The sequence below is a fragment of the Erpetoichthys calabaricus genome, chromosome 4 (assembly GCF_900747795.2).
Source record: "Erpetoichthys calabaricus chromosome 4, fErpCal1.3, whole genome shotgun sequence".
Lineage (NCBI taxonomy): Eukaryota > Metazoa > Chordata > Cladistia > Polypteriformes > Polypteridae > Erpetoichthys > Erpetoichthys calabaricus.
Window position 1 is genome coordinate 236131871 of NC_041397.2, and position 16224 is coordinate 236148094.

The window sequence follows — 16224 nt, forward strand, 5'->3', positions numbered from 1 at the left end:
TGTCCCTCAGGTATTTCTGTACCTTTTTGGCTGAGACCTGTAATTCACACAGTAAAATAAAGTGTTAGAAATGTACGCTGAATATATGGTATATGTGGATATACTGTATATACTCCCCTGTGCTGTTCTGTAGTATAATTTCCAAGAGTGGTTTTCATCTCTTATGGACTTTATTCCTGTTCTTCATTTGTTATAGACTGTGATCCAGACATTTTTGAAAATACAATCCAGCTGAGAGAAAAACGAATGGACATTGAGGAAGCTTTGACAGAAGAAAAGAAAATTGCAGATAACTTAAAGAAAGAGAACGACTCTATTGCTAAAAAGGTTTTCTTTTCCCTTGAACTTTCAAAATATCAAAATACCTGTGCAAACAAGTTGACGTAAAATATGACAATTAGTGCTTTCTGTTTTTTAGCTGAAGGTTGTCAATGCCAGCTTGAAAGCTGCAGAAGCTGAACTGGAGCTCTTTCAGCGGGAGAAGCAGCAGAAACTCAATGAGCTGATTGTCGTGGTTCCATTAAGGCTGCATCAAGTGAGTGAAGAATCTATACTGTACATCTTGACAAGCTTTAGCTGTATTTTGTAAGCCATAGTGTCTTTTATGTGTGACTCTGTGGGACAATGGTTTAGCTGCTGCCTCACTGATCCAGCATTCTGGGCTTGAATCCCACATGATTGTCACAAAACATAAACAGTCGACTTTTCTTTTTTCCTCTGTTATTAATCTATCCTTTTTCTACTGTTTCATTTGAAACTGAAGTATATCCTTAGATGTGGTGGGGTTGCAGAACACTTACTACATTATATTTCATCTTGAGTGTTGCATGTGCTTGCTTTTTACTTTCAGGTGCTATCACAGGAAGAACCATATTATAATGCAAGAAAATAATTCAATTGTAATAAGATCCAGGAGTAACCATTTTCACAAAAATGGCAACTAGAAGTTGTGATTAGTAATAAGATAAAACAAACTTGTAGCGGTAAATGAAGGTCCTTTCCGAAGCGTGTCTCTAATGATCACGATTTTTTTGACTGTATATAGACAACATGACATAACATTCTTAAACCCACTGTCACAAAACTCACAATGAGACATAGCAGGGTTTGGGGCAGCCACGTAAAATGAGATACAGCACTGATGTGCACAAAACCGAGTCCAAAACTGAACTGAGGGAATAGAGAAAAGGTGCAGGCTTTTAAAGGGGAAGACAGGAAGTGAGATCATATGGGTCGGGCTCATGAAGGTCTTCAGTCATTGGTTCGAGCCCGGATGTGACATCACAGGGGCCGGAGCCGGCAAGGTCTCCTTCCATAGGCTCGGTCCCGGAAGTGACGTCAAGAGAGCCAGGTGGAATCTCCCGTGCTTGGTCTACAGGAAAGGGAGAAAAAGAGTCAGTGCACTCTGCCACATCCTGGTATGACTCAGAACTGCCCTTACCCAAGCCCTTTAGCTGCCCCCCATGTGCATGTGTGTGACACCACTTAATCCATTTCATGATCATTGGGGGGGACAAAGCCTATCCTGGCAACACTGGGCCCAAGTTCAGAAACAGCCAGGGTTCCATTCTAGAACAGGCCACAATCACACACAAACCCACATTCACACTCATATTGAAGGCAATTTAGAATTGCCATGTAACGTAGTATGCATATGTTTGGAGATGTTCCTGAGGAAAACTCTAACACAGGGTGAACATGCAAACGCCACACAGACAGTGACCAGGCACAAGTCTCATACCTAGAATGGAGGATCCATGAGGTGGCAGCTTTACAGTAGCACCCACCTGTCCATCTCTTATATATATTTCTCTTCTGGTTCGTCCTGCTTCCTCTTCAAAAGTGGTCCCGCCCACACGCAGCCGACATGGCATTTCTCGATTCCTATTCCTGCTCTTCCAAACCCTTCTCCACACTGCCTGAGGCCTCCCATACACCCCCATGCTGCTTTTCTCAATTTCTATTCCTCCATCGGACTACTGCGTTCCCCGCTCCTCTCTCATGACCCCATTGGTGTCACGTCACTGCCCTATATCTAGCCTGACCGCGTGACCTTTCAATTCAGCCATGTGTGCGCCTGGGAGTCTTTTCCGTAGCCTGCTACAGGAAGGTACTCTGTCGACCATTGGCATTGGTTTCACTCCTTGCTATTCGTTTCACTCCTTCCTATTTTCGTAATACTGCGACAGTTGTTTCCTAAGCCTTTGTTATAAAATGAACGACAGTATTCCTAATTTCCACCAAATACTGCCTGTTATCTTCCACGGTTCTCGAGCCCTCACCGCTGCCTCTTCCATCAACAAACAGAGGCTGTGGAACAAAATGAAAGTCCTAAAACTCACAAAAAATATGAGAGCTCTCGAAAGTGAAATTCAATTTGTTCGATGGCTTCTTCAAGTTCAGGAAAGTAAAACTAGAGACACGGCAGAACTACCTTCTCAATGTTTACCACAACAACAAGACCCAGTTGCTCAACTTTACAGTGATATTAATTTCTCGACTGTGACTCCCCAAGAACTTGCTACAAGACCAATACTGAGCGTCACAAACAACGATTCTCTACATATTAACAACAAAGTTCTTGATCTTATACAGGGTGAAAAAGTGACCTTCAAGAGTGTAGATACAGTAGTCAGTGACGATCCTAATGATCAACTAACATACCCACAGGAGTTTTTACACACCCTCACACCAACTGGCATGCCTCCCCATATCCTTCATCTGAAGCTGGGAGCTGTAGTTATGCTCCTCTGAAATATTATGCCATCAAAAGGTCTTTGCAACGGAGCAAGACTCATCGTTACCTGAATACATACAAATATTGTTGAGTGCAGACTGATCGCTATCCAAAATTCTGAAACAATCTTCATTCCCAGAATCTCTCTCCTTCCTTCTGACACCAATCTCCCTTTTAAATTTAAACACGCACAATTCCCACTCAGACTCGCCTTCTCCATGACTATCAACAAGTCCCAAGGACAAACGTTTGCAAAGATTTGCATTAATCTACAACAACCAGTCTTCAGCCACGGTCAGTTGTACATGGCTTTTTCTAGGGTTAGATCTTTCGACTCATTATCTGTCGTCTCCACCAAAACACCTATTCACAACTCCGTCTTTCAAGAAGTATTTATATCTTCTTGATTTCTGAATTCCTTTCTCACCGTTTTCCATTCCTATTCTTACATCGCCGTATGGTACGGCGGGCGTCGGCTAGTAGATAATAAGATTAAAAGACCCAGAATGTCAATATCTATTTGGTCACATCTATAACAGAAGAATTATGAAAAATCTGTAAAATAATAAGTAAAGTCTTGAGTAATGGGCAACTCATCAAAGTGCAAACAAACTATGAAACAATCACTGCTTTTAATTTAATTGAAATATTGAACAACACTGCAAAATGGAATGGGCTATACCATCTTGTAGACTAACTTCTGCCCTATAAATACAAAGTGACGGTCTCAATGTATCCAAGGCTTTCCTGATTAGTTGGCTTGTATCCTTTTTAACGTTTGTCATTTTTTATATTCTCTGCCTCTGATTCTTGCACTTTTTCCACAGATCGAGTTTGTGAATAATGTCAGCCTTCCTAACGACCTCTCCCAGGCTCTCATATTCACCAATCAAGCACTGACACAACTGCAACAGAGAATTCAGGAGCTGCATGTGGAAAAAGTCAATCAGTGGGACCTCTACAAGAAAGCAAGACAGCAACATGTTCAGCTCAACAGGGACAGAAGAGACATGGAGACCAAGATTCAGAGTCAGTTTATAAGAAGCTTTTTAAAAGCACACTCAGGGTTTGAGAATTTGAATTGAGCACTGACTTACATCCTATTCTGGGGAAAGATGCTTGTTCAGCCTGGAATGTTTATAGCTTGGTAAAGTTAAAATAATAACCAATACAGCAGAGACGGTCACTACCAATATAAAGCTAAAATGGTGCAACAGTTCAGTATTTCCTACACCCTGCCCATTACAGTATTACTAGACAGTAAATTGTTCAATTCCCCATGTAATGTAAAATCAGTTACATTGAATTGAGTAAGTTCCGAAAAGGAATGGATTGTCACTGAAATATATATACTAGAAAGTAAAAATACAATATTCCTTATCCAGGAAGGGCCAGTTAACCTGCTCTTACACCTTGCTCACACCAAAAATATTTTCACCTCTTCCTTTATTTCCAATCACAATTCTCACTACAGTGTGCTCTACCACCTATCTCCATGCTGCTGGGGTCAATTCGGAGATCAGAAGTTGCACCAAACACTTGTAGCCCATAGAAATCAGTGCCTCCTAGTGGCTTATTTGTCTGCCCCAACTAATAGTGATGGAAAGGCTCCAGCTTACACCAAAGTTTAGCAGAGCATCTGCGTGAGTCCCTCTGCTCATGATACTGCAGACATCTTTCTTGCTCTGTTTAGAACTGGCCTTAAATTCCACAACAGGGCAACAGCGGAGCTTTAGGCGATCAGTCTCTATTTTGTGTTGAGCCTTGTCGAGTCTTCTCTATGTAGTACAATGAAATTCCTACTTGTACGTCTGCTCAGAACATTTGACAGAAATGCAATACAATAATTAAATAAAAAATGTAAATAGTATGCAATACACATATACAGTAGAATATTGCAATATTTGATGTTATTCATGTCTGTTCAGCAGGTATGTGAGGATACTCCAGAACTGTGGTAGCAGAGATGCCCTAGACAGTCCAACTGTGACGTTTGAATATCAAAGAATCATTGTGTCTGCTCTTTCAGCCTCTTTCTTTTTGTTTTAGTGCTGCAAGAAAAGTCCAAGCAGCTGATGCAGCTGAAATTTGGCAGGGTGGTGGATCTGCAAGCTTTGCAGGTTGTTTCTGTCAACCGGAATGTGGAGGAAATGAAAGAAAAGGCCAGAGTGAATGAAGTCATATTCGCCAGAGAAATGGAAGCCTGGGAGGTAAGTACTGGTATTGTACAAAGTAACAGGATGAGCTTGGGTAGATCTCAGTACGTTCCCTGTGGCAGATACGAGTAAGGAAAGTGTTTGACTTAATGTTATATTCTCATCTTACTCATGGTAACAAAGAAAGAAAAGCACTGGGAAAAACTGTACAAATTCACTTAGAAATTCTTTGATCTGCCGATCACTCACAGTCCAAAATTAGCACACCCTCACTAATTTGACTCACTTTTTGCAGAAAGGATTTTAGTCATGTGAAGTTAAAGTGTTGTGTATGCTCTCAGGTTAAATATACCTATCCTTGGGATGTTTGAGTAATCTTTCAACTAACAAAAACTACATAATAAAGGCCAAGGAATTTACAAAGAAAATCCAAGAAACATTTTTTTGGAAAATTTCAATCAGTGGAGTGTTCAAGAGAATTTGTAAGCCATTGAAATGACCCCAAAAACACAGCAGTGATCATTTTAAAGAAAGGAACAGACGAAACATTTTTTTGCTACAAAGTCAAGTTCTTGATTTTAAGCTCAAAACAAGGGATCATCCTGAAAAAACATCCACATCCCCAAAGCATCATGTTGGCTACATTATGCATTTAGAACATTTTTCTATATCAGGGCCTAAAAGACTTATGAGAATATGCTGGAGGAATATATATTCACTAGTAGTTCCACACAACAGTTCGTAATTATAAATTGTAATGACACATTTAACGACTAACCATTGTACTGTGACAGTTCCTGCAACCAAGGTATCAGTAACTACTCTACCAATCACCTGAAGCCATTTTACTCATTATGCCATGTATTGTCCTTGGAGGGCTCTGTCATTTATTTACATTTTTTCTCATTTTTATTTCCTTAACTTTAAGGTATTTTGACTTAACCGCTTTCGCATCAGTTAAATGAAGGCAGTGGGAAGGCAGCCTACTAAATTCAAACTCACATTGCTTAGATTTACAGTTAACAACTCTCTATTATAATAAAAAATTTTATTCTGCAACGAGACATGATCTTTTGAAGAGAGACACTTTCACGTCCCGCAAGACGAGACTTTGTGCCAAGAGATTTAACCACACCTGGGGCCAGAAATAAAACACAAAGAGTAGAAAGTCGTTAAGAGTTTAAAAACGTTGGCGCGATACACATGCAGAGCAGGTTAGAGATACTGGAAGTACGAAAATTCAAAGTCTCAAAAAAATGATAGTAAAGATCGCATTAGCGGAAACAAATGGAAATTATTACTCTGTGAAATAACGGAACAGCGAAAAGAGACTGAATATATTGTTCGGATTTAAACTTTAAGTCGGAGACTTGTAGATCGTCTAATTCGTGTTGCCATCAGGGAAAAGTATAGTTTCTTCCCAATGAAGAGGCGTATCTGCGAGAGTTAAAAGATTGGTTATTTAAGAGAAAATTTCAAGCCCAGCGAGACAAGACTTTATGCAAAGAGATTTGGAAAAGTCCTGTCCACGTCTAAAACATTTACAACCACGTACACGGTTCAATCATTTCTCATTTGTATGAATGCTATTGTCAGACACAGTTCGTGTAGAGAGAAAGAAACGGGTGTTGTCACAAAGTAATTCCAAAAACGGAATCAAAATTCAATGCGACATTGACGAAAAGGTGAAAGCAAAAATAAATTGAATATATGGACATAGGTGATATGACAGAAGTACGTAGGTATTGTTTGGCTTTAAAATTTAAGGCAGAGACTTGTAGATCATCTAAGTCATGTTGCCATCAGGGAAAAGTAGTGTTTCTTCCCAATGAAGAGGCCTATCCACGAGAATTAAAAGTTTTGTTGTTTGCGAGCGGCAGAGATGCGAAGTTGCTGGCGCATAGCGCAGGCAAGGGGGTTGGCAACCGAAGCCCCCTAGTTATTTATATAATGAGGAATTCCTGTTTATCATATGTCACTGAATCTGCAAGACACACTCATAAACTCAATGTATTTCCAAAATAACCCAGTGGATGGTGCTGTATACATCCTTACTCTGATCTGTACTCACCTGTGCCTCAATCATTGGCACCCACAGTTATCCTATCATTTCTTAATTTGCTGGTTAACTTTGACATAACACTCCAAACACATGTCCAGGTCCAAATAATACTAAAGTGGTATAGTTTTGTCTCATGTGTGTGCAAAAAATTGAAAGGGTAGATTAAATTAAAAAAAACAAAATGATATGTATATTAAATAGCATTTAAACTATCAAATAGCAAGACTGGATCAGATGGTTTGATGAATTCAGGTCCTGAATTGTTAATTGTTTTAAAGTCCTGGGGTCTGGCTTATGGTCAGAGGCTCATCTAATGTTTATGGCAGAGGTTAATTAGGTTTAAACCAAAAAGTAGGTTTTACTTCTAAACTAAAGGTCTCCATTTCCAGAAAAAGATATGGGAAATGAAGATGCAACAGGCTGAGGTGACCCGTGCCAACACTCAAAAACTGGACGAGCTCAACTCCATGCTGATGCAGAAGGCACAGCTTGAGGAGCAGCTGGATGCCAGGCAGAAGTCATTGGTAAGCCTCTCTCTCACTATCGGCTTCTTTGTTTCTCAAACCAAGGAATATTAACCTGTACAGGAATGAAGGAGGCTTTGAAATTTTGTCCACAGGGCAAGCAGTTCCATGGGAAGCCGCAAGCTGAGATAGAGGAGCGGCAAAGATTGATCGAGCTGGTAGAGATGCAGGCCCAAGAGATTGAGATCCTGCAGGACGAGATTGACCTTCTCTCCAGAAAAGGGGGACACATTCTTCCCCCAGCTCAGCCACCCAATGTGTAGGGTGCTAAGGAGGCTAGTGCTGAGAGAATGCTCCAGAACAAAACATGTTTTATTTCTCGGTTTCTCACAGCTCCCATTTCTTTGCCAAATGATTTTAATTTTGAACGTTTTCTGTTTTGCCAAAGAATAACAACATCACCTCAATGGCTGCTGTTTAAATAAATTTTAGCTCTCTCTATATATATATTTGTCTGAGGGAGTTGGGCCCCTTCCAGATTCAGTGGCGTCTGGCTTGCAGAGACAGAGCTTGCCGTTTTAAAGCCTGGTAACCGATCTGTTTAATTTCCTCCTTTATATGGATGGGCTCACTGGCTAGGTCTGCTGCCAGACAGCTTGTTTTTAAAAGGGTTTTTCTATCATTTACATCAGTAGGTGGCACTGTTTCCTCTTGTTATGCCCGAGGAGTGTTAACAGCGTAACTCTATTCCCAAATTCAAAACATAACCTTCTCACTCACCACCACCCCCATCATACCTCACCCCCCAAATACCAAATGGTTTAAACTGGGAAAGAAACAACTTATCTTTGTGCAAAATAAATCTTCTGATAATGAACGACTCCAGCTCTTTCTCTTCTCCGTCTTTTTCAATTTGAGTTCATTGGATCCTTGGTTTTCTTTTACTTGCTTATTTTCCTTTTGGGTGCCAGGGCTCTTTTACCGGTCACTGTACCCTAGTTTGGCTGTTTGTTGCTTTTAATTGCTAATGTGTGTGAAGCCATCACCTCTAGGCTGTGACATTAGTTCACATAACTTCTCCTTCAGGGTCTTAAGGGTCAGAAGTTTTCCCAAAAAGTAATTTTTCACACTAGGCTGCGATTTAATTACTGATTTTAGAGCTGTCTGCCACAATAGCAGGGTGTTAGCAGCACTGACTCAACATTTGCATTTCTTAATTGGCTAATTAAATAAACCCAAGGCTAACTTGTTAAAGAAAAAAAAAAGCAGTATGCGTGAGTGAGCAATTATAGTAGATTACAGCCAGGGACGCTGATGCTTGTCTGCTCCCCCCTCCTATCTTTAACAAAAAAAAAAAACAATTCCTCAGCAGTTAGTATCCCCAAAAATAATTCCCACCAACTACAATGACTCCCCTGGTATACCTCCCCTAGTAATCACTCCAAAGTGATTACTCCATCTACAATTACAATTCCCTGAGGAAATTCTTCCCAAATAATTGCTGACTGCCTCCCTCTTCTGAAGATTGATGACTTACCATGATTTCTAAAAATATTCTCGCTAGAAAATGCCCCCTAGAAATCCATTCTGATTCATTTATTTTGTTTCTGAGACCAGAACGTTTAGGATAATTAGCAGTGGGCACAAAGCAGAAACCAACCTCTGATGGGGTGTTAGCTGAACATTGAACGCTCTCCTTTACTCACACACCCACGGTCTATAATCAACCAAATATAGACATTTTTGGGAGGACAAGAACACTGGGTGAATATGCAGTCTCCAACCCAACTGTTAACAAGCTCAGATTTGAATGTAGGTTTCTGCAGTAATGACAGTAGTGATAATTTCCTATACCAGAGCCAACCATCGTTTTATCCATTGTCAAAGCATATTTTTACCTGCAGTGATTGGGTACCAGTTTTATGCAGTGCACACATACACACACACACAAAGCCAGTTTAGAGAGACCTGTTGACCTAACACTCATGAGCATGGAGATTTCACACAGACAGTGACCAGGCATTAGAGTCAAACTCTAAGGCACTCGGTACCACTGTGTCACCTCTAATGCCACCAAACCCCTCCAAATCAGCCCCAGAAAATGCTCTTTATTATCTATTTTAAAATTGGATGCACATTTCTGAAATGCAATGTATTCCAGAAACTAGTTTTAGTAGAACCCCATTCTCCTCCTCAAGACACCATTCACATAATAGCCTTGGCCCCGATCCTTAGTGCAAAGGTAAATGGAAAACCTGCAGTTGAGAGCCAGAGCACATCTTGAAAATGAGAAGTTTAGCTTCAAAGATCCTAAAAATGTATCCAAAACAAAGACCAAGACCTTTTTACATTAGATTTATGAACCTAATGGATGCTTTTATCTTTTGTTCAAATCGCAAGGACATAGCACAGTTCTTGACCTATTTCTGTGAGATCACAGACAAGTTAAGGGACTTGCTCAAGTTCACAGGGAGTCAATGGTGGTGAGTGAAATAGAATCCCTGTTGTATAATGAACAGATCCTTAGCCACTAAGCCACATGGCTTGTTTTTTCATTCTTAAAGATGTTTTAGAAGAACATGGCCAGTACCCAAACTCGCCATAGGGAAAACATGTTTGTTTGTTTTTTTTGTCTTTTTGCTAATCTTGTATTCCATCCATTCAGGGCTGGATGTCTCAGTTCAACGTCTCACTCACTCGAAACCAAGCCACTACATCATTTGTGCAGTCCGTCCGGGACCTGATCTTGCAGCTCTGCATCCACCCCACTAATCCAACTCTATTGCAAAGCTGCCTCAACCTTTTGCATCTTCTAGAGAAAGCTGTGTTTACACAACGAACCTGTGTGAGTCTGTGTGGTTCATTCAGGACGTGGTGAGCTGTGCACTCACCCATTGACACCCTGTATTACTGTACAGCATGTGGCTGCACCTCCTTGTGTTTTCCTATGGAAGTCCATTTGGGACCTGATTTCACAGTTCAACTCCCTTCTTAATCAATGCTCCAAATACATGTCCGTGCCAATCCACCACACCTCTTTGTGAAAGTGATGTGATTTAGAGGCCAAGGCAACAGATCTTAAAACTCAAAGTCTATCAGTTCAATTCTTGTTTGTAACTCATTGTGCAACCTTGAACAAGGTGTTGTATGTATATCTGCAAAATAGATAATAGTTTTTGAAAATATCAAAAGTTCCTTGAAGTTTTCCAGATGAGTTCATGTCGTAGTCAGGACCTGATCTCCTAGCTGAGTTAGCTATTTGCCCCCCCCGTGCATCCTTACACCGAGCCACCACACCTCCTTGTGTTTTCCAGTGGAGGGAGCACAACCCATTCAGGACAAAATCTCACACTTGTACTTTTCCCTCAGCCCCTGAGCCCCTATGCATTTCTGCACTATGCTGCCACACCTCCTTGTGTTTTCCAGAGGCAGCTGTGTGGTCCATTGGTTAAAAAATTTGAAAAGTGAATGCTCCTAGGTCCGCCACTAACTCCCAATTTCTTAGCCCTCTTGGCCTTTTCAGAGGAAATAAGCCACTGAGACTTAGTATATGCCCAGCTTGACTTTGTAAGTTCAGCTTTTGTACTGTCCTACATCTTTTAAGTATTAAATATGAGACACTACATACGTGCAACTAAGTATACTTTTTCATAGCCGATGGCTGCTGAAAGGCAGGTGCTATCAGCATTCTACGTGGTTATCATTTGCTGAAGATACATTTCGGTGGGGGGGATACAATGCAGTTTGTTGAGAACAATGAGCAGTAAGGATATCAAAGGGAGTAAATATTACACATAATAACTGTGCATGCTTATAAAGAGGCCTGGAATAGCAGAGGTAAATGCGGGGCGAGAGGTTGTCTCAGAGACCATTAATTATACAGCCTGGTCTTTTGTGAGGGCCTGGCCACAGCTGATGAGACTCTGAATGAGGATTTAACCTGATCCAGTGATTCTGAAAGGACCCTAAGCTCACTCAGCAGCCAAAGCAGTAGGGCCTGAATAGGACCGCGCCAGCAGCAGAAAAGAGGATAATAATGGGAACCAGGAACAGGGCTATTGCTCTCTCCATTCTGCCGACATTTCCCATGTGGTCCCCTTTATCTGGCTCATTCAGGAGTCAATAGAGCCTGCCTTTTTTTTTCCTTCTGCTGCTATACCCCTCCTCTCCGGAAAAATTTTGCCTGACAAGAAATGGGCATTAAAGGACTTGGAGGGCAGTCACTCATTGGAGTGTTTGCTTAACTCTCATTTAAATGTGCTTCTACTTAACCATAATGAGAGTTACCACTGCTGGGAGGGGACAGTGCTGTTTAAATTCACACACACAAGCACGTGCACCCACACAAACATGGCAGAACCAGGACAGCTTGTGCTCTTACTGTTGCAAAGACACACATTAGCATGCACACGAGCAAAATGCACTTGATGTATACCGAAAAAGAGACGCATACTTTAAACCCGGGCATGACAAAATCTTGTTCATATTAAGCATGCCTGCTGTAGATCCATGCATTTAAAATCATAAACATCCGCTAGACATTTGCACAGGCACAGTTACCCTGGCAGACATTTATGTAACAGATTTCCCTAATAGTTACACATACAAATAGCATCCATCGATTAACGATTCAGGGTCACTTCCCTGGACCATATCCCACCAACATGGACAGGGTGCCAGTCCATCACAAGGCATACACAGTCACAGATTCAGGGCCAGCTTAAAGTTTCCAAATAACTTAACACTGATGTTGGGAGAATGTGCATACTCGATACAGACAGTGCTGAGGATTTTGGAGTCAGCAGTGGCAAAAACTCTGTGTCATTGTATCACATATACTGTATGAATATACAATGAACATGAATTGTTATATCTGTTGTTGCCATATGCATAGTTCTACAGGTGTTGCACTTGCACACACAATGTCACCACACCAACACTGACACATGAATGCCCACGGTATATAATGCTAGTACAAAACACAGTATCTATCCATCCATCCATTATCCAACCTGCTATATCCTAACCACAGGGTCATGGGGGTCTGCTGGAGCCAATCCCAGCCAACACAAGGCGCAAGGCAGGAAACAAACCCCGGGCAGGGCGCCAGCTCACCACAGAACACGCACACACACACACAATTTAGAATCGCCAATGCACCTAACCTGCATGTCTTTGGACTGTGGGAGGAAACCCACGCAGACATGGGGAGAACATGCAAACTCCACGCAGGGAGGACCTGGGAAGTAAACCCAGGTCTCCTTACTGCGAGGCAGCAGCGCTACCCACTGCACCACCGTGTCGACCCAAAACACAGTAAAGCTCTGCCATTGGAAAACCATTCTCATATGCTATATAGGACATGTTATGTTCTTTCTACTTGCATTGTTTTTCTCTACTTTTGCTTTTAATGGCAAAAACAGAATTATTAATTTTGTATAGCTATAGAAGTGCCAATGTGTTGCTTTAAAGATCTAAATTGTCTCATTAATTAATACCATCTACCACCTTGTAGCCAAAATATCTACAGAGTAAATTACAGAGAACAAAGTTTGGTGTTTTGTTTGGGAGATATCACTTACATTTACATCACAGAGGTAAGATAATGAGGTGTCCTGATTCTCACACTCTCCTCAGCATGGTGGAACGTTAAGGAAGCCCAGATCTTTTTATCCTTTTATTGCACATCAAATGATCCTGTGATCTTAAAATAGCGATGAGTTAGGTGACAGTTTTATAAAAATCTGATCAGAATGACTTTTTTTAAAAGGGAGCAAAAGGGTAATTCGTTGGAAACCCTAGGCCCTAAAATACACACCCACAGTCTGTACTCAGAGTACAACTAGCATTAAGCCACAACCGTTCTGTCTAACGAATGTTGAAGGGGGATCACCTCCTCCAAGCTTGGACCCGCAACATTACGCGTTGATTCAAACCTCCCTGAAATCAAGGTCTAGGTTACGCTGACGCTTTGAAGCATTTCAACCGATCTCTATTTTATTGAGTACTTTACAAAGCAACTAAGTAAATTCCTTTATAGGACCTTCAAAAGGGAGGGTCAAGAGGAAGAATAACCCACAATCAGTTAAGCCGCAACTACTTAAAACTGGCAAGACCTTCTCCACATTGGTTTGCATTTTCCTGTAGCCCCTCCTCCAGTCTCATCACTGCAGCTTGGACACAAAGAGGATCTGAATGGCCTGGCCTCCAACCAGGCAAGCGGCTCCTTCTTAATCAGTAGAGTGCTGTTCTGAGCCTACTGAACAAGCAGCAGGAAGTCAATGATTCTCATAATTTCTGACTGTGGGGGGAGTATTGAAATGCTTTGCGAATTAGTCTTGGGTCATGGTATATGGTGGACTTACCTATCCGCACAAGACAAGCTCTTTAATATAGTTTTGTTTTTTTTTTTTTTTGGCTTAGTGTGACATTTCCGCTTTCCTCATTTTTCCTTAAACAGGCTTTTTTCCAAACTGTGTCATGATGCAGGAAATCAGCCCTGAGTAGTACTCCTGCTCACCATATAGCATGTCTACACTGACTTACATTGAGCAGATTTAGGGTTGTTATGCCAACTAATAATATGTCTGTGGTCACAGGAGGAAACTGAATATGTATGTGAGCACAGGGAGAACGGAAATGACCTCAGCTTGGAACTAAGCCGAACTGACGTGCCACCACATCAGCCCAAATCTGAGAATAACCAAAAAAAAATAATTTTATTTCAGAGAGAAAGTGTGTGTAGAACAACCCTGTGATCTCTGGAGTTCAAAGAGCAACAAATTGACTTTACTTCCCAGTTCAAGTTTGCTCCAACTCTTGGAATCATCTTATAATCAGGGAGGAAATGATAATCTAGGACCACTTTAGAAAAAAATCCTTTTAATCTGCCTCCAACGCCAGCAGCTCAGAGTTTAACAAAGAGACCCAAAGTGCTTGGCGTGGTCCAAAAAATGAAATGAGTCTTGACACTGTTATGCGTACATACACATGATGGCCTGCTGCTTATGGCTTACATTTCAAAATCAAGGCATATTTTGGAGTGAGTGTTTTAACAATGTCTTGCTCCTTCCTTTCTGTGTTTCAGTGCATTACTACATGGTTCTCAGTAGAAAAAGATGGAATATGTATGCTTTGGGCATTTGTACTTGTGATGTGTATAACCTTATATGTGACGTACACAAGCAGGTTAGCTTCATTTTAGATTTACACAAAGAAGTGGACAAAAATTCTTGGTTTTCCCCATGTACTCAGATAAGATAAGACTCTTTGATGATTCCCGGGTTCTTCCTACTCACGAAGGCTTCCTTTATCATCTCAATAGCGTATATGTTTCCCACACCTAGTCACCAGGGTGGTGTATGACACATCTGTGTGAATTTTGTTTCAAAAACAGCCAACTATGTTTGATTAGGATCTGCTGGGACGGTTGATCAGTAAAGGTGTCTTTGTGTTTTGCTGACCCACTATAAATATCTAAGCAGTATTTTCTATATGCCAGCCTTTTTGCTGCATCCTCAATATGCCTGATAATTGTAGCTCTAATTAAAAATAGACTATAGGCGACACCAAAATAGCTCAATCCCTCTTCCTAAGATAACCCCATCTAATTTCTTTGTTTTATTTAAAAATAAATTAGCTATTGTGGCATTGTTGCCTCATCATTAAATTAATTTTAAAAATTATAACCTCTGATTGTCTATACAAAGGAAGGAAACTCAACCTGTAAATGAAATACATTTTTACAAAAATGCATTCATTCATAGTTTGTCTGTTGCAGCAAAACAACAGCAGGCATGTTGAATTTACTAAGGGCTGAGTTACCTTAAGAATTGTGCTGACGTGGTAGCAGCATGGAAAGCAAAATGTTTTCTTATGCACATTTTAACTCATTGCTGATACTTATGGAAATTAATATCAAATTGTTTGAGATCAACAAGGACAACTCACTGCATTATATTGTAACTAGATCAATTAAAATGAAATGGCCTGATATGAACACAATTAAAGTCTAAGTTTTAATTTTCATTTACCTTTTTAATAAAGAAGATCCGCATGATAAAACTTTGTTTACAATAACACCTTAGTCAGTTAGCACCATCACAAGGTTCTTTGCAATGCAATCAAAGAAAATTGCAATCTCAGAAAGTGGAATAAGGATCTTTTCCAATTTCCAGCCTTCCTCACTGGGCTCCCAGGACATTACTTGGGAACTCGGGGTGAAAAGAAACCAGTTTAACCCTGCAAGCCAAAGGAGAAGTCTGTTAATGCAAGTAACTAATTGGACTTCTGTTTGTGAGGATGTCTTTTCCTCACAGTAGGCCCATTCCATCTGAACTTTGATACATAAGGTGGATTACTAAATCATTCAAACTCAAGACAAGCCAAATAAAAACAGATATTGTATATTTCTTTGTATAAAGACAAGCATGAAACCTTGAAATCAATGGGCATGTGAGCTGATTGGCTGTAGTGATTCGTCAATACCACTAAAAAGTCACATCAATCAATAAATCATCCATCTGTTATCAAACCTGACTAATCCAGTACAGGGTCTCAAGTCAGAGCATCTCATAGAAGCATTATGTTCAAAGCAGGAATGGGCATGGCTGCTACTCCACACTCACACTGGTCCAATTTAGAGTAAACAATTAACTCACTACGCCATTGGGATGTAGGAGGAAAAACATGCAGCAAATAGAGTTCCAAGAGAAAAATGCACAAAGACATGGGGAGAATGTTCAAACACCCACACCGATAATTACCAAACCCAGATATGAGCCCAGGATTCTGGAGCTGTCAGAA

General features: G+C 40.7%; 1 protein-coding gene across 3 annotated transcripts in view; it reads left to right on the forward strand.

The window, feature by feature from the left end:
• Window positions 1-8296, forward strand: part of LOC114650674 (cilia- and flagella-associated protein 44) — a 106460-nt gene extending 98164 nt beyond the window's left edge. For all 3 annotated transcript variants that reach the window (XM_051927052.1, XM_051927051.1, XM_028800457.2), the window contains 6 exons: window positions 197-327; window positions 419-535; window positions 3565-3766; window positions 4787-4947; window positions 7345-7479; window positions 7575-8296. In XM_051927052.1, the coding sequence (XP_051783012.1) occupies window positions 197-327; window positions 419-535; window positions 3565-3766; window positions 4787-4947; window positions 7345-7479; window positions 7575-7742 (914 nt within the window). In that variant the 3' untranslated portion in view covers window positions 7743-8296. The remainder of the gene's footprint in view (window positions 1-196; window positions 328-418; window positions 536-3564; window positions 3767-4786; window positions 4948-7344; window positions 7480-7574) is intronic.
• Window positions 8297-16224: the final 7928 nt, after the last annotated feature.